We start from the raw sequence: 25,762 nt of genomic DNA, 5'->3' as shown, positions 1-25,762 counted from the left end.
CCCTCCGCCGGCGCCACCCCCCACCCACGGCCAGGGGAGCGCCCGGCTCCCGAAACCCCTGGCGAAGGCCAAGGCGGAAGATGGAGGGCTGTGGGAAAGGGGGGCAACACCACCACCGCTATCTTAAACACGCCGTAAGGTCCTAATTAGCATGAGGACTAATGAAGATGCTACGCACTTCTCCTGGAAATCTCCATTAGCTTCATCCCCCTGCTTACCGTGATTGTTTTTTCCAGCGGCGACCTCGGCCGTCTCCCACCCAAACACCTGCACGTGAGCTGGTACGCACACGTGTGTACGCGCGCACACGCGTGGACAGGGCCGTGCAGACGCACACAGCTGAGCCAGGGAAGAAAGGCGCCAGGGCGAAAACGAAAACGCGATGGCCTCAAAGCGCTGTAACCGCGGGACAAACGGCACCCGGCTCCCCGCAGGCCGACCCGAAGGCTCCCCGCCGCACGGTTGTTTCCGACGGCAGGCCGCTGACGACGGTAGCCCATCACCGCGTCAAGTACGGCCTCAACAGCGTGTCGTCAGGGGATAAGAGTTATATATCTTATTAGCTGAAGTGCATTTGCTTTAGGAGTTCATTCTTGTTCTAACGTTCTACTGCTTTAGCAAATTCTTAGAAGTATTTTGAGCAATTCTCCAGCGATTGGTCATTATTGGCAACTGCGAGGGCAATGCTCTGTTCCAGATGTTAAATATATGGACTCTAATACACACTAAGTAAGGGGCGATACAAGGCAATATTAGTTGTTATTATTAGTCCCATTAGCTGTGATACTTTTTTATTGTTCTACCCACATGTAATAAAAAAAAATAGCCTTCTACCTCGTGATATAAAGTAAATACAGTTTTCTTTCACACAAGCAAAATACACCCCTCCGATCGCATTACTAAAACACACGCCAGCTAGCTAAGGGATTCCATAGAGCAGATTTTACAATATAAAATGACGTTTTTTCCCCCCCATAAGCTAGTGGCACTACCAAGCACAATTTAAATATGCTATTAACGAACATTCAAGACCACGGTAGTTACTAGCTACTAAACACACACAAGTGAAGAGGGAAATTGCCGTGTTATCTTTAGGATGCTACAAGAGCAACAGGAGCCTACTTTGAAGGCTTACTTCAAGCTGCTTCTTTTCTCAGATAACCTCCTTCCTCTTCAAGCCCAGCAGCAAGAGCCAACACATCGGGTTTTTAGACCACCTCAGCGGTGCTAAATGAAGCCGTATTTAACAGATCTAGACAAGGTTATGTGCAGGAAGTGGTGAAAAAATTTGCTTGAACTTTAAGTCACCGAGACTTCTGAAAAGTAACCACAAGAGTTACCACAGCGTTGAAACCATCAGCAAAATAAATCTATACATCATCGAGAGGATGCTGCATAAACAGTGACATTTTTTCTTTCACCCAAAAGCGAGTTGCGCAGCAGAATTTTCAGTTTGTTAATAAAAATACGTTCTTGTTTACAAGGAGAACATCAAGATCCTTTACATATATACAAAGCTCCCCGTTGCAGTAAGCTTGCTTTAGGATGGTGGTTAATTGGAATTACATTGATGTAAATTCAGCATCACCATGGAAATCTTGGGGTTCACACCGTTTTGAAGTTGTAGAAAAATAAGACCATAAAAAAAGCCAAAATTTCTTCTTTAAGCTGTGTGTTAATCCCTATGACTTATGAAGACTGGAAGCTTTTTAGGGGCAACAGTGCTTCATCAGCAGCATTGCACTCACTTTTGAAAAATAAATTGCTAGTTGGGTCCTAGTTACCTTCTCACTAAAGCTTCAAGTCACATTGTCACATTTGATTCTGCGTTACAGAGTTTGGTTGCAAACTTTGCGAGCACAGCTTAATCAGCATCACGAATACCTTCACTGGGCTAAGCTTTTGAGAAGTCTATTCGTTTAAAAAAAAAATTCTGCATTTTGTATCTAACCTATTTGACAGCTGAGCTTTCAACTGAACAGCTAGGCAGGATTTTTAATTTCTCTACTTGCAAACATCCATTTTTTGGAGCCTGAACAGCACAGCTAGTGCTTCCCTGCTCAGTGCCTGGTATCAGTTTCAACTTTCATTATAATTTAGACTAGAAAAGCCTAATTGATAAAGCATCACTGACCGGGGCTAACTTTTGGTACTCCACTACCACGGCAATATTGAGAGGGGAGAAAGTATCAAATCACTCATTGAGATACTGCCTCAACATCTTTATTGCTGCATTAGAATTAATTAAGTGGTACTCAAAATCTGCTAAAAATCTCAGTTCCTTAGCACTCCCAGATTTTATTTGTAGCTGGTGTTACTGGCCTTGTAATCAAGATACCTCACCTAATATTGCCTTTCTTCTTTGTCTGTAAAGTGGGGATACTTCAAACTTTTTCAGAGTCATCAGGAAACAACATCTTCAGGTGCTTCAGATCAAAGAAAGGTGCTTTCATCTATTAACAGCAGGGTTTTTCTCCCTCATTTGCAGCGTCACTATTTTAGGTCCAGCAACAAAACAGCAAGCGTTCCCCAGTGCTTCATCTCGTCCCTCCAAATCACCGAGTTGTCTGGCGGTGAAGCTGTACAGCCCTCGCTATCCGCAGCGTGCTGATCGCTCGTCTGACTTCCCGCAGCAATATTCCGCATCTCACAACGAGGAACTAGGCCATCCGTAAATCCACTGTCCAGCTTGACTAGCCCCAGAACCGTGGCAAAACTCAGCACCTGTAACACAACGAGCACCTGCTTTTAATCCAGCTCTGCGGCGCAGTTTCCCCCATCGACTCTCCCCACCGGGCAGAGCCCTCCCGACCGTCGGCAGGAATCAGCAGGGCTGTGGCGGCCTCCTGCGGCAGGAGGGAGGAGGACAGGCAGGCACCGGCCCAGGCGACGTTCTGCTTTTGTTAAGGTTTTGTGGTTTTATGTTTCCTACAGGCTTTCAGTAGGGCATTTCGCGCAGCCAGGAGAACAATCCATCCTCCGCCCACGCAGGGAATTCCGGGGACAAACCAGGATCTCCGAGATTTCTACCGACACCAACGATCTCGCTCGCCGATGTAGGAAAGTATATCCTGAAAACACATGAAAAGAGCTGCACCTCGAGCCTTCTTGCTTTGGATAAACGGTGTTAAGTCCTTCTGAATATTCTGTTTGAGTACCAAGTCGTAGTACTGCAGATTTATGACAGGTTACACGACGTATTCATAGGTGAGTACTTTCCGTGTTAAAAGGCACGTGAATATTCGTTAATGCTTCCCAATTCCCTATAATGGTTTACTATCCATTTAGAATGCGTAGTAAGAAATAAAATACTGCCCAGAGCAATCTGGGAAATCCTCTCATCGGCCTGCCAAAATCCTTCAAAAGTTACTAAATACTGTTACATACAAAAACCCCACTTCACCTCTCTTACCTAATATGAAGCCTCGGGGCTTTAAAATTACACTTGGCCTTAAAACCTAGTATTTAGTGTAATTTAATGGAAATCCTGTAGGAAAGCTGGAAATTTACCTCTAGGACTAGAGGAAACATTAACCTGCTTATCATGAGGAAAAGAACATCGGTATCAGAGCGCCATATTTACAGCAAACTCTCACCCAACACAGGACAACACAACACTCTACAGAAACTTGCTACAGGTGGAGTACCCGTTAATATGAACGTACCCAAAACAGCTGGTTTGCTGTCCCCGGTTCAGAAGCAGATACCTGTCGACTGTCAAAGGCTTTTTATACTCTCTAACTCATCGATCACCATCTTTTCCGTAATTCTTCTACAAAAGCGAGCAGGTAGAAGACTCGCTGTGTGTGGGAGAGAGTTAGTTAGAACAAAAGTGTCCTTAAGACATTACAGAAAGGTATTTCAGGATAATTTAAGGGCCACAGTAAGGTCATTTTTTAAATTAAGTCTAAATTATCAGATATTTACCATTTCGGCAAAGAGCAAATAGAAAACTACGACTATTAACCAAGTGAAAAAAGCGTATCAAGCCCTTTTACAATGAAGGCTCTCATTTCAACCTCAGGGCAGCTCCTCTGCTACCGTATCTTACGCACGCAGATAACCGAACGTTTTCATTTCCCCCCTTCAATTCAGATACAATATACGTACATAGACAGGATACGATATCCTCCACATCTCTGAACTGCTACATTCTGTAATTAAACTGATGAGTCACATTATAGATCAGAGCTAACGTCTAGAACCAGGCTACGTAAGATGATTTTGTCAGTGTTTTCAAAACCTGACCTGTAACACTATAAACGCGCACATACAATCTTGTAATGCTGCCAGAATTGGGCCATCAACCATTAAATTGGCTGAACACCAAACAGTATACTTCAAAAAAGAAGACATGTCCCCCAACCAAAAAAGCTGGTATTTATTTAGGCATGCATTAGTGTGCTTAGGAATTAAGGATCATGATTTCTAAAAAGAAATAATTAGAAAGCAGCTCTGATGCAGCCAGCCATTTTTACACTGAAGTGCAAAGCAAAGGCCAAAGCTCTCACACTTACACAGTTACCTTTGAGCACGGCTATCCAAAACACTAGCATATGTAATACTTCTCAAAATAATACTGAGATAAGAAGCATTTCTTGGCTCATTCCACCTTGCTGTTTTCATCCATACAGAACTACAGACTCCATAAAGGTGCTACAAACGTAGACAAGTAGACAGAATTTGCCAGTTCTTCACATTGAAAGATGCCGATGCCAAAAACATACACACAGAACCAGCTCTCCTGGCATGCTGTTATAGTTAAGACACTTGGGATCTTCATCCTTGTTTCCCTCCCCCCCATTACACAAACCTGTCTACTTCAAGCTGAACAACACGTAGTAAAATTTCAGGAGTTTAGTATCTAATTTGCATGCCTTCCCACTCTTCTCCGATCTTAAGTTTTGATTATTTGAATTTTCAGGTGCACAGGCGGGCTGCTTGCTTTGAAGCCTGCGATGCCTGTTCTGCAGACAGACCTTTGTTTGGAAGCAATGAAGCAACAGCACGTACTGCATTGTTAACCAGCAGAATTCTCTACACTGTTTTCTAGCATCGCATATGGAGACTGCTTCTGATCATGTTTATCTACTATTGTTGAGCAAGTTTATCTACTACTGTTTCTGTCTTAAAATAAATGATAGAAAAATCAAATTGGAATTGACTTAGAAAGTTTTACTTAAAAGTTTATTTGCACATGGAGAAGGCAGGCTTAACTCTTTTGCAGGCTTCATTTAGCTGCACATGGTTGCAGATACTATCATTACTGTATGAGAAAACCAATGTCATTGCCAAAAATTTCTTAAAAGTTCTGAGTATGTAAGATACCCCCTTCTTTTCAGCAACCCTATCCACATAAAAAGATCACCATTGAAAGTTCAATGTTTACTACGCTATAAATATAGCATCATAAACTCAGAAATTATACTTTTAGGCAAAGAAGTCACAATTAGTAAGTATTTAGTTTTATGAGCAAAGATGTTTTAATGTGTCACATTTCAAGAGCATGAATCTTTCTTTACAGGAAAAGAAAAAAATCACTTCATAGATTTGGAGCTAGAGAGGTCCACAAGACTTTCTGCAAATTAAAAGTGCATGGAATACATGCATCATCCTTCATACATAAAATACTGTGTTCTCAATCCTATTGCAAAATAAGTGTTAAACAATATTCAGAGTGAAAAGTACCTGAAAAGAATCTCTCCTTGGAGAGAGAGATTAACTGAACATCCTCTTGGACAGCTGTGCAAGTTATCAACAGATGCTTTTCTGTACAAGTGGTTTAAAAATCACACAGCAAGTTCTGGAATATTCAAAACAATGATTTGATAGAACAAACATTCTACAGTTACCTCAATTCCACATTATTTTGTTACAAACAGTCATCATGGCCTAAGCCCCGTGCACTGGTGCTCAGATTCACAGCCTCATCCATGCAACATTATCTGTCTCAAGAGATCAAACTTTAGCTCTTGTACTAAAGCCCAAATGACTGAATAAATTCAGCAGCTTTTCCGGCACTGAACCCCTTCCCTCCCATGTAACTTGACTCATTCAAATTTCAGATATCAAGTAGCAGACTTATCAAAGAGAGGTCATGTACAAGCAGCACAGTCAAAAGCTACATCAGATGTAGGGAGGCTAGTGGTTGAAAAAATGTGTTGAGCATCTTTCAAGGCAGAAGTTTCCAACACCACTGCTAAAGAGGAAAAAGATTAAAATGAAATTAAAAAATTAAGTTTGTCATTTCAGTAACTGTGTTTTGTCATTCAATATAGAATAAAGCAAAATAGTTTATTTATGCAGCGATGAGGGGAACTTGAGAGAGAAACTAAGTCATCACCTGTCCCTTGAGAGATCAAGTCCAGAAATCAAGACTGGTATTTTAAAACTTAGCTTTTTCTAGCCTAAAAAAAAAAAAAAGAAGTTTTAACATGTGCTATTTGGTAGTACTGTCTAAAACCAGAATTATATTTGCATCTTAATATAGGTGTGCATGTTGGAAATTCAATAGCAATAAAATTGAAGAAAACCACACTGCATAAAAAAAAAAAACTATCTGGAGCTACACGCTGGCTAGTAAACCAAATTAAGACAGAAAGGGTGGAAGTTTTTCATTTACCTACTGAGCTGCGTATGGAGCCTATTCTATAACTATTCTGTGACTACTAGAAAGCAGGCAGAACTGTGACTAGACTGATTCTTAGCAGTTATCTGACCAGACATAACTGGTCTGAACGGGAAACAAGAAGCTTATAAGCACATAATAAATCATTTCATCCTTTTTCCTGTGAACAGTTAGGAAGTTACTTTTTCCTCTCTTCCATTCAACGAGCCTGATTAAATTAAGAGGAAATTGAATCTACAGCCATTTTAACCAGGCAGATATTTAGAAGGACACCCTTAACTTATTTGCCACCATTATCACATGTTCACTTAAATCGTAAATGCAGAAGTTTCTTCCACTTCATCCATGTAGAAATATTCCTCAGAAAGGAACTATAATGCAGAAACAAATATTATCCATCCAGATGGACTTGTCGTTCTAACACTGACAGCCTACTGACAGACATAATGAAACAGCAAAGATGCTCCACAATTACAACTATGGCACAGCAGCCAGCGGAGTGAAACAAGAGCCCTTCCAAATCTGAGCTAGCAAGGGAAAAAAATTACTTTAAAAGTTTTTATAACAGCGAGTACACCTTTCAGTAAATATACTCTTGCATCTGGCTACTATTATTAAGATCCATCATTTTCACATGAAGGTCCTTAAAAAAGTAGATACCATCACTAAACAGTAGTTTTGTTCCAGCAGTATCTGATGATTAAATGACTGAGCTTTATACATGTCATTGTGTATAATTAAGCTACAGTAATCAAATTCCTTCCGAAACCCCCTACCATTAACATGACACCACCAAAACACACAGGCATTGCAGGCTCAAATCTGTCTGACACACGTAGAACACCTGTTCACAATGACAGAACAGCGTGTAAGCTTCCAGAAATACCTTCCTATCTAACCCCATTCCATCACACTCGGGGCGTCCTGGCTTTTGCCAGTGAAGTTACTTCCATGTCCATGCACATAAACTTAATGAATATTGAATGTACTTTTGTGGAGAGGAAAGACTAAAATTTACACACATCCTAGAATGGTGCTTGCTCCTTTTATAAGTATGCATATAAATCTGCTTTGGGTGAATTCATTTAATAGGAACATTTTAATTTGTTCCTGAAACTCCTGACGAAACTTAGTCTTCTTTGGTCCCTCACCCTAAAAAACAACTTCCCATTCATCAAGCCAACAGATGTTAGAACTACAAATGCGCAAAAGACTTCTAAAACATCAGCTTCCTTTGTGAAAAGACTATTTCAAAGTAAGTGTGATGTATAACAAGTGTAATCTGTAACAAGTGCAATCTTCCTTTCTGGAAAGCTAGCTACTGCCATGCCATGGTAGCCTGACAGGCAGGTCAGAACCAGGGGCAAACCTAGACCCTGGCAGTGGAACTCAGTGCCAAACCCAGAACCTGGCTTAAATGCTGTATTTAGACCTTGACCAATAAGTCACAGTATTACCATCACATCAGAAAGGGGTCTAAATACAGTTGCAACTCAAGCTCAACATTCTTATCAGTAAGAATAATTGAGTATATCTATACTGACCAAGTGAGTTAATTTTGGTAAAAAAGTGACCGCCTTTACTGACTACACTTCACAGGCGAAACTATCTGGCTAGCCACAGACTCTGCTTTCTATTTCTCCTGTGCATTGTTTTTCTTTTTTGCCCTACAAAGTTATCTGAAAACTAAAAGCAGCACAAGAAATGCATACACACTGGGTACACTTTCAGAAATTCTTACATTTCTGCCCACTAGAATATAACTGGAATAACTGACATCTGCTTAGGAACACTTGTGACAGGTAAAATAATGCTTATTATCTACAGGTATCCTATCCAGCAACTTTCTTCCTAGTTATCACTATTTTTGAAGTGTACTGTTCCTAAATGAGCTATTTACAAATGTAAACTATGTAATTAAAGTTTTAAAATAAATAGACAACATTTACATTAGGTAGCAATTTGACAGCAAGGTAATAGATCATCCAATTACATCTTTCAAATAAAATGATCTGAGTATGCTGCTCAATTTTTTTTTTTTTTTTTTAAATGAAGAAAATCCTTGGCTCACAATCTATTCTGCAAGAACTTCCTTGGTTTTCTTTCTTTATGCTGGATAATTGTGTAAAAACTCCTTAAGTTTTGTTGGATAGTCTGTCATCACTCCCGTTGCTCCCAGATCAAATGCCCTCTTGTATTCTTGTTCTTCATTCAGGACCCAAATATACACCTATGAGATGGGATAGAGACACAAATTATTACAGGAAATAAATTAAAAAAAGGTGACTTTTGACCTGAATTGTTTCATGTGAGAGAGGTGATGCCGCATACATCCAAAATGATAAATGATTACACTGTGATGCCAAAGACGCGCACACAAACATATCCAACTTCTTCCCCCTCGCCCTCCAAAAGGGGGCATTTTCTAGTGGCGACTCCAACTCCATTTTGTTACCTGAGACTTCAGATACTTCCAAGAGTCAAAATATTATTTTGTCAAAAGCCCAAAATAGGTAAGCAGTTAGCAGATTTTGTAGGCTTAAGTTTGAAGTGCGTGGGGGGGAATCTTAAAGGGATTTAAATTAAAGAGTCTTTTTCCAAGCATACAATTCTTCCTTTGCAACTACAGAACTGCAAATATAACAGCATAAGCTATTGCTCAGGAACCAAAAAGCAACTTATTATCCGAGCAACACAACAGAACATGTTGGGGAGAACATGAACCCATCTTAAGGCCATACCTGGCTGGTTCAAATTCTCACTAGGTTAAAAGCACATTTCCTTTAGCTTTGCCACACTGTACCTGAATGCCCCGAGCAGTGAGGTGGTCAAAAAGTGCTTTCCGCATTAGCAATCTGCAGAAAGGAGAAAGATATTATTTAAGAACTTGAAGTATATATGAAATTTTCAATGTCTGTTGACGTTCTGTAATAAGTTTTCCACAGAGCATTTAGATACAACGTTTTCCACAAGAAAGTGATTAGAAACCTAATTATAGAAAACTTTTAGTTCAAGCAACTCAAGACTGGTTAACACGGACACCCAGAAATTTGCATTAGCTATGCATATTTCTATCAACTCTTCTGAAGATCAAATCCAGCAGATTCCTCCTTCATCGTGCAGGTACCCTGTTCCACGTCCGATGAATCAATCCCTTTGCTTTCAGAAGAGATTTCATCCTTCACACCAGAAGACATGAACACTCTGCTGGCCACCCAAGAAATCAAACTAACAGATGGCAGACACAGAAGCAAGAGCCAGGAGACACTTACTGCCACCACATTCAACCTCTGAAAGCACATGACTAAGTTTCCTCTGAAGCACAGATATTCTTAAAATGCAGTGCGTAAGCCAAACAGTATCTCCTCTGACAACATTATGAAACAGTCACAATGCCATGAAACGCGAAAGCCGCATTCTGAATCTACTTGCATGCTAATTAACTGAACACACTTAATGACAGAAACTAGATAGACTAAATTGGAATAATGCCCACTGTTAGTACGTTTCAGCGTATGAAAAATAAAAGCATACACGAACACCTACGTAAGATTTGAATATGATTTATGCTGCACTGACAATGAAGCTAGAAGAAACTGAAAAGAATTACAACGTAACAAGTAGCTGTAGCAATAGCTAGTCTTAGTTGCTTGAGCCAACTGTATATTGCAAAATATAAATACAAATTTAGTAAGATTAAAATCTTACGTGTCAGCTAGCCAGATAATAAATTTCTGGCTTCTTGTCATCTTCTGTGGTTCTTTCAGCCTGTTGAGGAAGAGGAAACAAAAGATTACCAGAGCACGGATTAAAACATTAGTTGAGATGTTCCTGCAAAAGGAACATGAAGAATTAATCTTGCAGTTTCTCAAATTAGCGCAGAATTTCACTGTCTAAGACAGTGACTTAGAATTGGGTTACACAAGAGAAATGTGCTACATTTAAGAGAAGCAGCAGAGATGAATATTCAGCAGCATTTTGAGTAAAGTATGAGAAACAAAGAGCACGTGAAATCTCATATCCACCCTATTACTGACTTGCCGCTTGGCCTTATTCAGACTAATTTGTTCTCAAGAAAGAGGAAGAAAAGCACAAGAATTAGTTATTTGTACCGTGCTGTTACATATTACTATCTAGATGGCATCAGCACAAGCTGCATTGTAAAGGCAGCTGCATGAAGGCGGTATTTACAGGAGATGCTGTTAACGGTAAACACTGATATACACAGGCACCCCACACCAACAACTGAGTAACTCAGAGCTGGCTAGAGACAGGTTAAATACAGAGGAGCAAAAGATTTGCATAGCTTTCTCTTAGGAATATACAAAAGTGCCTCAACTAACAAAACAGTATCCTCAGTCCGAGGATACCGACTAAACCAATGCTCAAAGCATGCACTCGCTTTACTACCATTTCAGTGCAGCACCCACCGATGGACTCTAACTCACTTGAGGATGATTGAAGGCATGGGAATTTCCAAGAATTCTTCCTTGAAAGGAATGAATGGCAGCAGACCAGTGTAGAACAGGCCAAGAAGCAGGAGGACACGTTGCAAACAGAAGATGATTGGAATGTCAGCATTCTGCAGGACCCAGGAAAGAAAGATTCTAAATTATCTTGGTAGATTGTTGGGTCTGTTGCAATAAAATGTACTCATCGATACATGTTTGAAGTTTAGCACTAGCCTAAAGATTAGGCTGCCAACTGTTTATGATATGCCTGCCGCTGAATTAAAATTACTCTTTCTGGTAGCTTGTAATCCAAGCAAAAGCTTTACACAATTTGAAGGGGCATTGGGACAGGAAAAGGTAAAGTTTCACTGGTTGCAGTACTGCTTTTGTTACCTGCCTTCATCATCTTTCCAGACTGCGTGACACTATGCAGCATTTTGTCTTAGACTAGTATTACTGCAAAGAACAAGCTGTGCTTTAGGACAGGACTTGGTACCACATCAACTCACTTCACAACACATTTTTAAAGATGCTGGTTTATGAACCAAAATATTTGGGCATTGATGCTATGAAAATGAACAAATATAACTGCTGTTCAGGTAGGAAATGGTGTGTTGTCCTGCACAGATAAATCCGAACAATATCTGTACTCTCAACTAGATCAGTTTCACTCAGGTGCATAACTCCCTCGGACTAAGCACAATCTTAATTTAATTCTAAATGGTACAACTCCTCAGCACAAAAAGGAATAGACTCTATAGCTGTAAAACAGCTTTATACCAATGTAACTGTGTGTCAATTAGTGGCCACATCCATTATTTTCATAAAAAGAAACACACAATAAGCAATCCTTAGAAAAAATGCTTTTGTACCAGATTAATGAGATGCAAAACAGGCTCTAAGAGTTCCTGGCATAAAATCATAACACCCTGGATTTTATAGAACAAGAATAAAACATGATTAAGCTTAATTCCTCAAGTATCTTATTGCAGAGTATATGGGTGTTAATGGTGCTTGATTTATTGTAACAGTGTAGCAAGCAGAACACAATCTAAGTGCAAAATTTCTCATCACATCTGAAAGTCTGGCATAGCTGGCTAGATCTTGATTTACAGGGTGTTTTTCTGTACAGTTTGTCACCACACAGTAACAAGCAGGCAAGAATGAAGCTTAGCTGGACCCATTCTTACCTCCTTAAGACACTTTGATACAACCTCATAACTGACATTCCCCCACACCGTCAAATGCTCTCGCTTATACCGACTCACCAGCTCCGAAACCTGCAATATAAAAAAGCAGAACGCTAACATGTATCGTTGAAAATCATGTGCAGAATTATTTAACTGAAACTCTACTTGTTACTTTTCAACTACAGAAGTCATTACGGAAAAGCCAGTTCTTCTGTACTCTCTCCCATCTTAAGATGATTGCGCTGCTTTGACTGGAAAGAAACAGGCATTCAGGTCAACAGATAAAAAGACAGACCATTACACCTACAAAAAAACCCAGAGAATTTAAGAAAACGAGATGGCAAAATAGTATCTGGTGGAAAGCAGATTTCCTTTTCTGTAATGAAGACTTATCTTTACACTGACATCATGTTTTTACGATGCTTTGGTAGGCAACAGTCTGTGAGACGACCCTTCATATGAAGTACAAACCAAACGTGTCTAGCAGTGTCGCATCAGTTTCACGTCAAGATAAAGGGTCAGTAGAGAGCTGTTTGCTAAATATCTTGCACAAGATCGCTTCCCTGTCTTCTGTATTACCTCATACATGGAGCAAGATCTAACACATGAATGATGAAGCAGTCCAAGAACACAGATGTTAGTGTTACAGGCTGCTAGCAACTCCAAGAAACTTTTCTTCTGGAATGTCAACATCGTTACATGACATTCAGTCTCAGTTCAGCGTAGATTTTCATGTACCTTTTTGATCAACACATTGTTGTTCACTTTGATGTCGATGTTGACAGGAGTTTGTGGAAATGCCTCAAACACCTCTTTCAGGAGTGGAATACGGTTGTCTTTTCCCTCACAGTGACATTCTGGGGAAACAAGAAAGTTGTCACTGCTGTGACCATTTTTAGTGCACTACAGATAAGTGCTCTGACATCTCAGCTTTTATCTTAAAAAAAAAAGTTCCTAGAATTATCACACTTTTAAACTGAAAAAAAAAAAAATTACTTCACTCAGTTGTAGTTAATTATGACAAACTCACTTCCAGAATGAAAATGCCCTGAGCATACTGTACATTTCGGTTTGAACTTCATTAAATTCAGTCATTATTTAGCAACAGTAAGAGTGCAGGCATCGTTGAAGTCCTGAAACATGGGCTCAGTTACCACATACCAAATGCAATGAGATTGATATGAAACATGACCAAATGAGAAAACTTTTCCTTCTACGAAAATTTACTGGAGAAGCATAATGAGTAAAGGAAACAGAAGGCAACCCCCCCAAATTTTGTTGTCTGAAACTGCTTGTGGCTCTAGGGAATTAACTGAACACCCTTGCCATCTCTTTGTATTACTGTACATAAACAAAAGATACATGTGTGTGAAAATAACACGTCATGGATCTCATCTTGGTGCATTTTAAGTATTTTGCAATTTTGAACAGAAATGTTTAACACAAAATTTGCTTGCTGGGCAATTCAAATACGGAAAGGCTACACAAGATCGTCACAAAACCCCTCAAGCAAGCAAACACATCTGATACCATCTCTGGTAGCCTTTTCTAGGTAGAAGTGCTCTCCATTTTAGCCTGTATGCTTTATTCAAGTTATAGTCCCGTGAACCACGGTTTTCACAAGAAAACAGGTTAAACTTTTTCTAGGTTTTCCTCTCTTGCAGCAATGTTGGTACTAAACTTTAAGTCATACATACAGTAACTACTACTCTTTCCATTCACCCTTCTGAAAATGTCTGTATTATCTGACATCTTGTAGTACTTCAAGCCCAGAGTGCACCAGCACAATGGCATTTGAGTTCTAAAGAAGTTCTCTTCTGCCTTCTCTTTGTTTTTCGGAACAACAAATTTTCAATCAGCACCCTCTGAAGATCTCACAAGGGAACTGGAAAGCAGTTGCGAGGAGTAGACAAGCAAACAATTGAAATGTTTACCTGGAAAAAAGATATCTTGCATCTTAAACTTAGTCACTGCCAAGTGGTATGAAAGAAACGTATTTTGGTTTCTAAAGCTAGGATTATATTTTCCTTTTAAAACTTCTCTCATCAAGATACTGATAGAAGCAAATCCGCCTTTCTGCTCCCTTTGCCAAAGTAAGAAATCACCACGCTACGACAGTGGAAAATTAGTTACTGGTACTGTAAATTGAAACAGCATAAGACAAAAACCTTACCTTTCTGAAATGTGACATCCAACTTGCAGAGATATGGTGGAAGTTCCTTGAAAATGAAGGGAAATGGAACACTAATTCAATTGCAGGGATATAAGAATGACTTTTCTCGAAAAAGACAAAAAAAATTATAGTTCATAAGCTATGTAAGTTATCTTCAAAGACAAAAATAATTTTTTTTAAAATCTTTTTGCGCCCAAAAAGTGATTTAGAAGCACTGTGTTCATTCGTACTTCAACTATTTGGCATTCTTAGACTTGTGCTACCTGTCGCTGAGTAAGGCAAAACATTTCCAGACGCCTGTCTGAAAATTCTGAGAATTCCAGTTAAATATCAGATGGAAAGACAGTTCTGTAAAACAGGCTTTTAAAACTGTCAATGCAGGTGGGATTCATCTACCGGTTTTCACATTAAAAAGCTGGTCATATGAGAAGGAGCTTGTTGACTAAGCTTCCTTTGTCATCAGTATGGCAAAACAGGCCCACCTCCAGAAAGCTATTCATCCAACCTGCTATTAGACAGAGTTAATCACCCTCTGGAAACGTGCTGGTTTTTCTCCCTTGACTACACAGGGAGCCTAGTGAACTTTTTTGTTTTGGTAAGACAAGATGAATCCCCTCCTTAGACTTCGGATACCAGACACACACACACACGCGTGCATGGCCTTCCTGCCCACCCCAGCCACTCTACCAACACATTTTTAAACATCATCTAGCACTAACAGTTTTTCTCCCACTTACAGAGTATTTGAGGTCGGATATGTTGACATCAACTCCTGTTGATCTCTTCAGGTTCTCATCATGGGACACAACCACTTGCTCATCTTTCGTCAGGTGACAATCTAGCTCCAACATATCTGTTCCTATATTAACCGCACTGGAAGCAAATAAGTCTGCCTTGAACCACACATATATTTCATACAGGTCCAAACCTAACACATACGCGTTATTCGATTAAACTAATCCCAGTGGAGGTACTTCAGATGCTTTATGATGCAATGAATCCTCACAATCTTGCTGCAAAGCAAGAAGCAAATAACTCTGCTGCAGCAGGAAACTGATGCAAGAATAAACAACGTATTGTGAATCAGAGATGGGATTTGAACTCGGGAGCTTTGGCTCCATCTTCCATACAAATCACGTAGCACACCTGTCGATTGCAGCCTACCGCCTCAGTATTGAGAAACCTACTTGTAAAGTATTGTTTCAGAATTTTGAGCGTGATGTTTATTAGTATCAGCACATTTACCGTTGGAAGAAGCGAGCTCTTTTCAAAAAAGTAATCAATCTTGTGGTAAGCATAAACAACAAACGACAGGGATGTGAAAGCCTTTTTTTTACTTGATTTAAGTTAATCAGGAATGGATGGATCAGGAAATCAGCAATGGTGCTTTCAGGCTTTTGGCTTTTTGGCTAGCAAAACTACATTTTAAAAAAATTATTATTATTTTAATGAAAAAGTTTTCATTCTAAATTTAAAAAAATAAACCACTAAAAAACCCAGTCATATTTTTCAAAGAAAAATAGATTTTCCTGTTCCAATCCGCTGCTTTGCAAAGTTCTAATCCAATCCCAAGTCCACTCTGTAGAAGCTTAGCTCATAGGAGGAGTAAAGAAAGCAGAAAGTGGTAATAATACTGATGAAAAGTAAGTACAAGGAACCTCACACCAGAACAGAAAAACTAAGCTTTATTCCAGCGAGAAGTGAATTGCTCATTTCATTAGAAAAGATACTCAGAAGTTATCATTCCAGCAGAGAGCTAAAAGTCCCAGCCTGAACACTTCCTTCAAAACACCAGGCTATTCTTTTTATCCACCTACGAACAAACGTACAACATCTGTGAGTACAGCCTATACCGGACCCAAAGCTCTGTGACTTCAGTTAACAGCCTTTTCCTTAAGAAAAGGGCTTTATTGACTGCTGAAGTACAGACGTGCCATAAACACTCACAAATGCAACAACAAAACGAAAAAAAAATCAGAACATACTCCCATAAGTGTTTAACACAATTTCTGGTCCAGCTGGGATAATGATCAAGAGGGGGCCTGTCAAAACCAATTTGTTAACTGTTTTCCAGTGCCACTAATTAAGAATTAGGAGAGGAACAAAATCCTATTACACATGGAAGATACACAGCCTGTTCTGCTTAATTTTTCCTCCTGAGGAAAAGCATCTCCAAATATGCTGCAGGAGATTTGCCAAATTTGTAGAAAACGATCCCATCTAGTACCACATATTATCATTTAACCAGCAAAGTTTATTAGAAATATTACTGCTTAAGAAATTCAGGACTGATGCTGCATGGAAAAAGGAGAACAACAACTTGCCTTGTTAACAAATTTGAGAATTTGCCAGGCTCTTACTAGCAGCTTGCTGCTAAATAAGCTTCCTTAAAGTGCTGCGTTTTTTCAGCTGGAAATCAGTTTGTTCTGCAGCTCTGTAATAACACATCAAATCTACATTGCTCCAGAGAAGACTCCAGATGTTCTCCAGATTCAGAAGAACATGTTGGATTGAGATCCAACTGCTCCAGAACTCAAACTGTGAAGCAGAGTCACATTTGCAGATTAGGACGAGAGCGCTCTTTGCTCGTGTTTAACTCCAACTGTTTCCAAGTAAAAGGGCATACCAGGAAATACGTAAGAAAAGCCTTACCTTGGAAACTAAATTCCATTAGGCAAGGCCTAATGTAGCTCAATGTATAGAGTTTATAAATACTAAGTTGACCACGTACTTTTGTTGCTGTAACTACAGTGTTTAAAGCTTTCTCTCTAAACCAAGTGTGTTCATAAAAGAAAAGGAAATACAATGAGAAAAATATCTGGAGAGTTTACTTAGCAGCTTCCTGTCAAGAGAATGCTAAAGTACATGGCTGTATTAGGGACAATAAAACTGGTAATTAAATTCTTACGACATCTTTTATGCCAGATCCCCAAATACTTTAAGACTCTGTGAGTCTCTCTTTTAGCTTAAAATCAATTATTTTAAAATCAAAAACCATCATAGAAGCATTTAAATAGAGTATAACATGATTACAGCCCCAAAAAATCTATTGGGTATTTTACCATGCAAACAAAAAAATACTGTCTTTGGTACAAAAAGCTCATAATTGCTTTCCAGAATATTTGTAAGTTAAGCTAGTATAGAACTTGAAATTACCAATAAGGCTTCCCCCCCTCCATACACTTTATTTATATATTACTAGAATAATTTCTTCGTTATCATGCAACAGTATTAAACATTCTCCAATCACTGTTGAAGTGTAAACAGCATAAATAAAACTGTTTGCTTGTCAATACTTAGGTTACTGTCAACAAAGCAAAAATAAGGGGGTAGGTCTTACGTTGCAGACAAGCGTTCTCTTTCAGATTCAACTATATCAATGGTCAAATACACCTGCTTGTCCAAACTTGCAGAAACAGCTCTTGCAGGCACGCCCTATTTGGCTTCATGAAAAATCTGGTGGATTATAAATTGATTAGTTCATACCAGCCATCTGAGCCAATCCAGCTGATTTTTCACCATGCAGATCACCAGTTTTCTACCCAATTCCTTTTGCTAGCTTACCAGTGGAGAAGGTGGGAATGAGCGGATGGGAAGGACACAGCCTCTACCTCTCCAGAGGAAGCCAGAAGACTTTCTACTGCCTAATGCAAAGTAATCGCTCTGACTCTGCTCTCTGCAGAAGCGACATGCCTTTATTTTTCAGCCAAGACAATTTCAAAACAAGTAACTGAACTTTGCTATTGGCAGTTGTGATGAGTTCAAAAAGTGGACCTTAATGCATTTGTTACACTATAGTCATAAAAGAAATTAAAATGGTCAGAAGAGAGTCAGACAAATGTCTGTATTACCACAAAACATTATTTGACTCCTAGCACAGTCCTTACTCTAAGTACTACAGCTTACTTCTGGGAATGAAATAAAAATAGGTATAACTTGCTTTGTAAGAGCCCCATACATATAAAACCAGTATGATACTAAATGGAAATTAAGAAATGGTTAAAAAGAAGAAGCGCTTTCCAGAAACTGTGGTAGCAGACTTGAAAAAAGGCAGGCTAGCAGGAAAAAAACCCCACAAAACTATGCTAAGCTTCCATGGAGATAGAAAATACTGCAGGACTTTCAATAGCACTGTTTGGTTGGGAAAGCTGGCACTCCTCAGTCTGCAAGGAAATGTGCAAACTGATGAGGCTACTTAGCACAAAGCAAATTAAGAAAAAACAAAACAAAGAGAAGCCTACATAATTTGGTCACTGCTCATTGGCAGCTGGAGTTTTAGATATGCTTCTTTTTCAAATGCCTTTGAGAACCTTGTTAGCATTCACTACTTAAATGCTGGAGGCTTAAAAGCCTTTCCAGTACCCACTCCATTTTAAATCCCCAGATAAGAGGCTTCCACACATTGTGCGAATGAAGTACTTGTATGAAGGGAAAAAGCGTAACAAACATTTTTAACAGCTTTACAGATGGTGCATTAGAAGTTAGTTAACAGTAGGATTTCAGTCACAGTAATTCTAGGAGACAAATTATTGACCTTCTATATAGAGGAGGGAACCGAATACCATGAAACTGTGGAATATCTAAGAGAATTGCTTACAGCCATAATAGCAGTCAACAGATTCAGACTTCCTGAAATCCAGCCTTGTATGCTAGTTAGCAGATTGGTATAGGCTATGATCTGAAATACCTTTTGAGAAACATCAAAGTATCTAGAAAAAACAGTGTATGATATTAGTTATGAAAAAGAGCTTTATAATGACAAATAAATTAATGGAAGCAATCGCCACTAAACATGGAAGCAGCACTGTTTCACGTTTTATTAGCTAGCACAGGAGGAATCAGGCCTCGGGAGTTTCATTTCCAATTGCCAGTCTACCACGCTGTTGTGTACAAATCATAGTTTGTGGTATCCCAATTCCTTCTTGCTGAAATTGCAGTAACGTTTAGCAATCCACAGAAGTCATCCAAAGGAGAGATGACTTTCAGAAATAGGACACTGTACCCCAAACAGCTGATGGAAGTCCTATCTTTCTTGATTGCTTCACTCACTAAAGACAATGAGAACACCGCTGATTTAGGCATTATTGGTTCCATTTGTACTCACTGGTGAAAGGCTGCCATCGTGTTTTCCAGGTTCTCTCCGGCACCTACAAAAATAACAAAAACTAAAACATGTACAAAACAGTTTTCCTCCCCTCAATCCCAGTGGAAATAAATAAAAAAATAATGAATTTAAAATGTACGTATTTTGAGGAAATATTTGGAGGAATGAGTATGAAGTTAGAGTCAGTTAGAGTCAGAAATCCCTGTTGCTGCTAACCTACTGGGGAGACCCAAAAGACAGGATTTTCTCAAGATAAAAGAATTAAAAAAAAAGAAAAAAGGAAAAAACAGAAGGCTGTTATGTTGGATTTGTGTAACACTTTGAATATACAAAACAAAGTGTTTATTTTACCAGAGGTTGGGTGCCCTGTTTTTCCTTAAAGGCATTGTATTTGGCTATGACAATATGGCCCACAGGCACAGGAAGAGTATATGCAAAAAGTCTACTTCAGAGTTAGAGGAGTAGTAAGAGGAAAGGTGACAAGAGGAGGGGAAAAAACCAAACCAACCAACCCACCCCACAACCAACAAGGAAAAAAAAAGCGCCCAAGACTCTCTAAAGCTGATATTCCCTAAACGCATAACCCAGTTGATGCTCAAAAGAGGCGACAACCTCCTTTTTCAGTGCAAGGATACTTCCTGAAACAGCACAAATCTGTCAATAAAGGTTTATGCTGCTGGCAAAGAGAGGTCTCATACACCAGGAATGAAACACACATCAACTCCAGTTAAGAAATGAAAGGACAAGCAAATGAGATTTTCTCTCAGGCAGGAATAAACTCGCCAACTCTTAAGCCAATCGTTCTCTACATAAAGATCTTTGAAAATCAGCCTGATTAGGGACTGGAAAAGGTTGTGCCTTCTCCCTCCCTCAGAAAATAGGCAATATTATATACTGAAAAACAAAACAACTTCAGGAAGACACATGTACTGATGAGGATAGCTATGCAATTTTTAACTACTCTTTGACAGTGATGAATGACAGACTTTGTAAACAACAATTATAAAAGCTTCAATTAAGGCCTTGCCTATTAACAAGGCCTTACCAGTACATACTTATCTAGGTCTGTGTTTAGTTACTTAATTAAAGCAATGCAATTCTACGCACGCATAACTAGCAATTTAAAATTGTTATCAGGTTAGCTTGCATTGGTAAGTTTACAAAATGAAAGACTTAACTGACTTCGAATCGTAATGACAAAATCGGCATGGTTTAACGTAAACCAATGCAGTAAGTCCACAGCAGCTTCTGTGATTAGACATTCACCAATATTTTATGGCATTTGATTGCAGAATTAGGAATAGGCTGAGTGGCGAAAGTGACCGAGGGATAGAGGAGAGCATAAGAATCTCATCATGTACTTCTGATGATTGCCTAACAGATGGGAAAAACTTGCATTGGACCAGGATGATTAGTTATAAGGTAACTGCAATAAAAATTGAGGTTTTAGATAGCTTATCAACTGTGACAATATAGCCCATACATCCTGAATGGTAAAAGAGGGGGGAAAAAAACGGAGTCAGTCTTCAATTCGTGAACAAAACAACAGTATCCTAACATTCCTGGGTGAAATTTCCAAAAGTAACACTTTAAATGACTGATCTAACAAGTCACACGTTAGGGAGGTAGGTATGGCGAGTCAAACCAGTTGGTAACGAAACGCCTGACTTGCGGCGTTTCAGGGAAATGAGGAAAAAAGTTGAGAAATCAGCTGAAACAGGAATTCTAAATCAGCAACATGGCTTTCACAAACCACACTCAGAAAAGGGAACTATGACAAGCAAGTGATTTGATGTAGTAAATAATTTTCCCTCCATAAAAATGAAAAGGCTGGGCTGACTGAAGGGCTTCTGACACTTAGGTAAATGCACCTCTAGATTCATATATTGTCCATTTGCACTGTGAACTACATGCATTTGCCACGCAAAAATTACCTTCCCCAGCATACTTTAGCATCCTGTGAGCCAAAATGGCCACATCCAACCATTACGATTGCACACTCTTAACTCTGAAAGCACCACCATGGGACAAGAGGGAGTCAATGTCAAGCACCGGCTCAAGGAGGCGACCCTTAGAAGTTCTGTTGGTTTGGGTTTTCCCCCCCACAATGTAAGCCAAGAAGCGCGTTAGGAAGAATGTTGCCAGCAGGTCAAGGGAGGCGATTGTTCCCCTCTACTCAGCACTGGTGAAACCACATCTGGAGTGTCGTGTCCAGCTCTGGGCTCCAAAGTACAAGACAGACATGGATCTACTGGAACAAGTCCAGAGAAGGGCTGTGAAAGTTAAGGGATAAGAGATTCTTGCATACAATCAGAGGCTGAGGGTGCTGGAATTGTTTAGCCTGGAGAAGAGAGGCTCGGGATGATCTTACCAACATGTACAAATACTGGATGGGAGGGAGTAAAGAAGACCGAACCAGACTTTTCTCAGTGGTGACCAGGGAAAGGACAAGAGGCAATGGGAACAAATTGAAATACAGGAAATTCAATTTATAAACATAAGAAAACCCCCTTTTTATTGTAAGAGTGATCAAACTGTGGAACAGACTGCCTGGAGAGGTTGTGGAGCCTCCATCCTTGGATGTATTCAAAACCTAACTGGACAAGGTCCTGATCAACCTGCTCTAGTTGCCCCTTGCTCTGGTCAGATGAGATGATCTCCAGAAGTCCCTTCCAATCTTAACTATTCTGTGATTCTGTAAAAATCATCATGCTACCCTGTCTCAAAGACCCTGCAATCCAGCCCGTGCAGCTGGCATTAATAAAGGACTCTAAGACGGACTATCAAGACTTAATTATTGATCTCAGAAATGACCGATTTTAAAATTATGCAGAAGTGAAGAAATAATTCAGGGATGCTTCCACTGAGGAGCTATAAACTGAGATAAGAAAATCCTTGCGTGAAGAAAGAAGCAAAATCAAAACCCACAGACTTAAAAAAACTTCACATACAAGGCTTCATCTCAGAGAGGAAAAAGCCAAACAACTTAAGTGTTATCTTGATCTCCGAAGTTAATAGGAGTAATGCAATAGGAAACCTGACACGGCATCTAAAGCTACAGGATGACTAAAGCCTGATGAGAACTTAAGTCCCACAGGAATTTAAGTTACAAGGTAAATACTGCAGAGAGCAAAGAGTAAGTCATCTTTAGTCTCATAGCACCCGATGAGCAAACAGCTGCCGAGAGGTTAAGGGCTGTACTTCTACCATAGGTGTGTTTCACAGTATACACGCGGACACAGAACAATTCAAAGACCATGGACTTGCGTTTCAGGGAAATGAGGAAAAAAGTTGAGAGATCAGCTGAAACAGGAATTCTAAATCAGCAACATGGCTTTCACAAACCACACTCAGAAAAGGGAACTATGACAAGCAAGTGATTTGATGTAGTAAATAATTTTCCCTCCATAAAAATGAAAAGGCTGGGCTGACTGAAGGGCTTCTGACACTTAGGTAAATGCACCTCTAGATTCATATATTGTCCATTTGCACTGTGAACTACATGCATTTGCCACGCAAAAATTACCTTCCCCAGCATACTTTAGCATCCTGTGAGCCAAAATGGCCACATCCAACCATTACGATTGCACACTCTTAACTCTGAAAGCACCACCATGGGACAAGAGGGAGTCAATGTCAAGCACCGGCTCAAGGAGGCGACCCTTAGAAGTTCTGTTGGTTTGGGTTTTCCCCCCCACAATGTAAGCAAAGAAGCGCGTTAGGAAGAATGTTGCCAGCAGGTCAAGGGAGGCGATTGTTCCCCTCTACTCAGCACTGGTGAAACCACATCTGGAGTGTCGTGTCCAGCTCTGGGCTCCAAAGTACAAGACAGACATGGATCTACTGGAACAAGTCCAGAGAAGGGCTGTGAAAGTTAAGGGATAAGAGATTCTTGCATACAATCAGAGGCTGAGGGTGCTGGAATTGTTTAGCTTGGAGAAGAGAGGCTCGGGATGATCTTACCAACATGTACAAATACTGGATGGGAGGGAGTAAAGAAGACCGAACCAGACTTTTCTCAGTGGTGACCAGGGAAAGGACAAGAGGCAATGGGAACAAATTGAAATACAGGAAATTCAATTTATAAACATAAGAAAACCCCCTTTTTATTGTAAGAGTGATCAAACTGTGGAACAGACTGCCTGGAGAGGTTGTGGAGCCTCCATCCTTGGATGTATTCAAAACCTAACTGGACAAGGTCCTGATCAACCTGCTCTAGTTGCCCCTTGCTCTGGTCAGATGAGATGATCTCCAGAAGTCCCTTCCAATCTTAACTATTCTGTGATTCTGTAAAAATCATCATGCTACCCTGTCTCAAAGACCCTGCAATCCAGCCCGTGCAGCTGGCATTAATAAAGGACTCTAAGACGGACTATCAAGACTTAATTATTGATCTCAGAAATGACCGATTTTAAAATTATGCAGAAGTGAAGAAATAATTCAGGGATGCTTCCACTGAGGAGCTATAAACTGAGATAAGAAAATCCTTGCGTGAAGAAAGAAGCAAAATCAAAACCCACAGACTTAAAAAAACTTCACATACAAGGCTTCATCTCAGAGAGGAAAAAGCCAAACAACTTAAGTGTTATCTTGATCTCCGAAGTTAATAGGAGTAATGCAATAGGAAACCTGACACGGCATCTAAAGCTACAGGATGACTAAAGCCTGATGAGAACTTAAGTCCCACAGGAATTTAAGTTACAAGGTAAATACTGCAGAGAGCAAAGAGTAAGTCATCTTTAGTCTCATAGCACCCGATGAGCAAACAGCTGCCGAGAGGTTAAGGGCTGTACTTCTACCATAGGTGTGTTTCACAGTATACACGCGGACACAGAACAATTCAAAGACCATGGACTTTGCCTCTGAATACCTAATGAATAATCCTCCCATTGAGCAAGGTTTTCCTGTTGTTCTAATGGCGCTTAGTGCAACTGGCAACTTGCATTCTAGGCTTAGGGCTGTGTATCTTAACTAAGGTCATTGCAAAGAAGTGAGAACAAAAGAAGATTAAGGAGATCATACCAAGTTCCAACAAAGTAATCTGCAAGTTTTTAATAGCTTGCAAATTAACAAACAGGTAACAATCAAAACTGAGAACTTTTGCTCCTTGAATGAAAATACATAGCTACCAGGAAATGGCTAATATACGCATTTCAAACCAAAAAGTGCATTTTATGCTATACTTAAGACTATAGTTATAAAGAAACTTAATCTGTTGTATAAACTAAAGAAATGCAACTAATAAAATCTAAGAGATCAGCTCTAGTTTTTGTATTTTAATAATTCAAGGCAGTAGCAGTAGTTAAGGACCATTGGCTAGAACTGTGATCAAACACTGCATAAACTGGCACTAGATACAACATTGAAAACTGTTTAAACTCAGCATCTGACATCTCTCCCACAGAATTTTGGGAAAAATATTTACTAGAAAACTGACTGACTATTTTCACGAATTGAACGAGGCAGCAGGGAAAAGCACAAGAACTGATCTTCGCAGAACAGGAAAATACAATTTGCTGTATTTTTTTTTTCCTCCCAATGCTTTGGAAAAGGTAGAAGAAACTTTAAAAACATCTTTTAGCTATTTTAGATAGAAGCAACCAGCCTACCCACAAGGCCTTGGCACAGGGTGTATGGAGGGGACAAGACTCTCAAAATGGGATCGGGTTTACCACGGCACTGAACCATTAACTGCCTCCAACAGCAAGGGGAGCAAGAACAGAGTCACAGCAAACTGCATTTCTTCTGAAACCAGAAAGCAAAGCAAACAGGCAGTTAGAGGCAAGAAGATTGATCTTTTGTACCCGACCTAAGCAACAGTCAGCCGCCTCTCTCATTAGGAAGAGAAATACCGTAACACCGAATCATTAGGAAGAAAAAAATACATGTTTGAGAGGGAAACCATCACGATCGGAACCCACATAAAACAAGCTGATTTCGGCTGACGCGTTTTAAGTTCGGAGGTTAATTCAGCTCTGAAATCAAGCACTGGTCAGCAGGTGGCACCTAAAATTAGGTTGCGGGAGGAAGGTTTAAAGGGAGCCCGCTGCGACCGACGGGCACCGCGCAAGAGCCCCTCAAGACCCTCCCGACAGGGCTCTGGCAGCGCCCGCCCGCACCAGGCGCCGGGGGGAGCAGCGTCCTGAGGGAGCGGGGAGCGGTCGCCCCCCGGGGAGGGCCGCGGGGGCCAGGGGAGCCCCCTCAGCGCCCGGAGCC

General features: G+C 40.0%; 1 protein-coding gene across 1 annotated transcript; it reads right to left on the bottom strand.

The window, feature by feature from the left end:
- Nucleotides 1-8,191: 8,191 nt before the first annotated feature.
- Nucleotides 8,192-19,584, bottom strand: GDPD1 (glycerophosphodiester phosphodiesterase domain containing 1). Its single transcript, XM_009323836.1, has 9 exons — nt 19,547-19,584; nt 15,180-15,315; nt 14,443-14,488; nt 13,008-13,126; nt 12,270-12,359; nt 11,077-11,210; nt 10,337-10,396; nt 9,432-9,483; nt 8,192-8,858 (listed from the first exon to the last, which is right to left on the bottom strand). Exons 1-9 carry the CDS (start codon nt 19,561-19,563, stop codon nt 8,736-8,738), a joined length of 777 nt encoding a protein of 258 aa, XP_009322111.1. The 5' UTR covers nt 19,564-19,584; the 3' UTR covers nt 8,192-8,735.
- Nucleotides 19,585-25,762: the final 6,178 nt, after the last annotated feature.

Source organism: Pygoscelis adeliae, unplaced genomic scaffold, assembly GCF_000699105.1.
Source record: "Pygoscelis adeliae isolate BGI_AS28 unplaced genomic scaffold, ASM69910v1 Scaffold290, whole genome shotgun sequence".
Lineage (NCBI taxonomy): Eukaryota > Metazoa > Chordata > Aves > Sphenisciformes > Spheniscidae > Pygoscelis > Pygoscelis adeliae.
This window is presented reverse-complemented; position numbering and strand designations above follow the sequence as displayed.

What these genes read in the sequence shown, in the direction of transcription:
- GDPD1 (XM_009323836.1), bottom strand. An exon ending in TATCCGACCTCAAATACTCT is followed by an intron (nt 14,489 to 15,179) that starts GTAAGTGGGAGA and finishes TTCATTTTCAAG; the next exon opens with GAACTTCCACCATATCTCTG. An exon ending in TCACTGCTCGGGGCATTCAG is followed by an intron (nt 8,859 to 9,431) that starts GTACAGTGTGGC and finishes CCCATCTCATAG; the next exon opens with GTGTATATTTGGGTCCTGAA.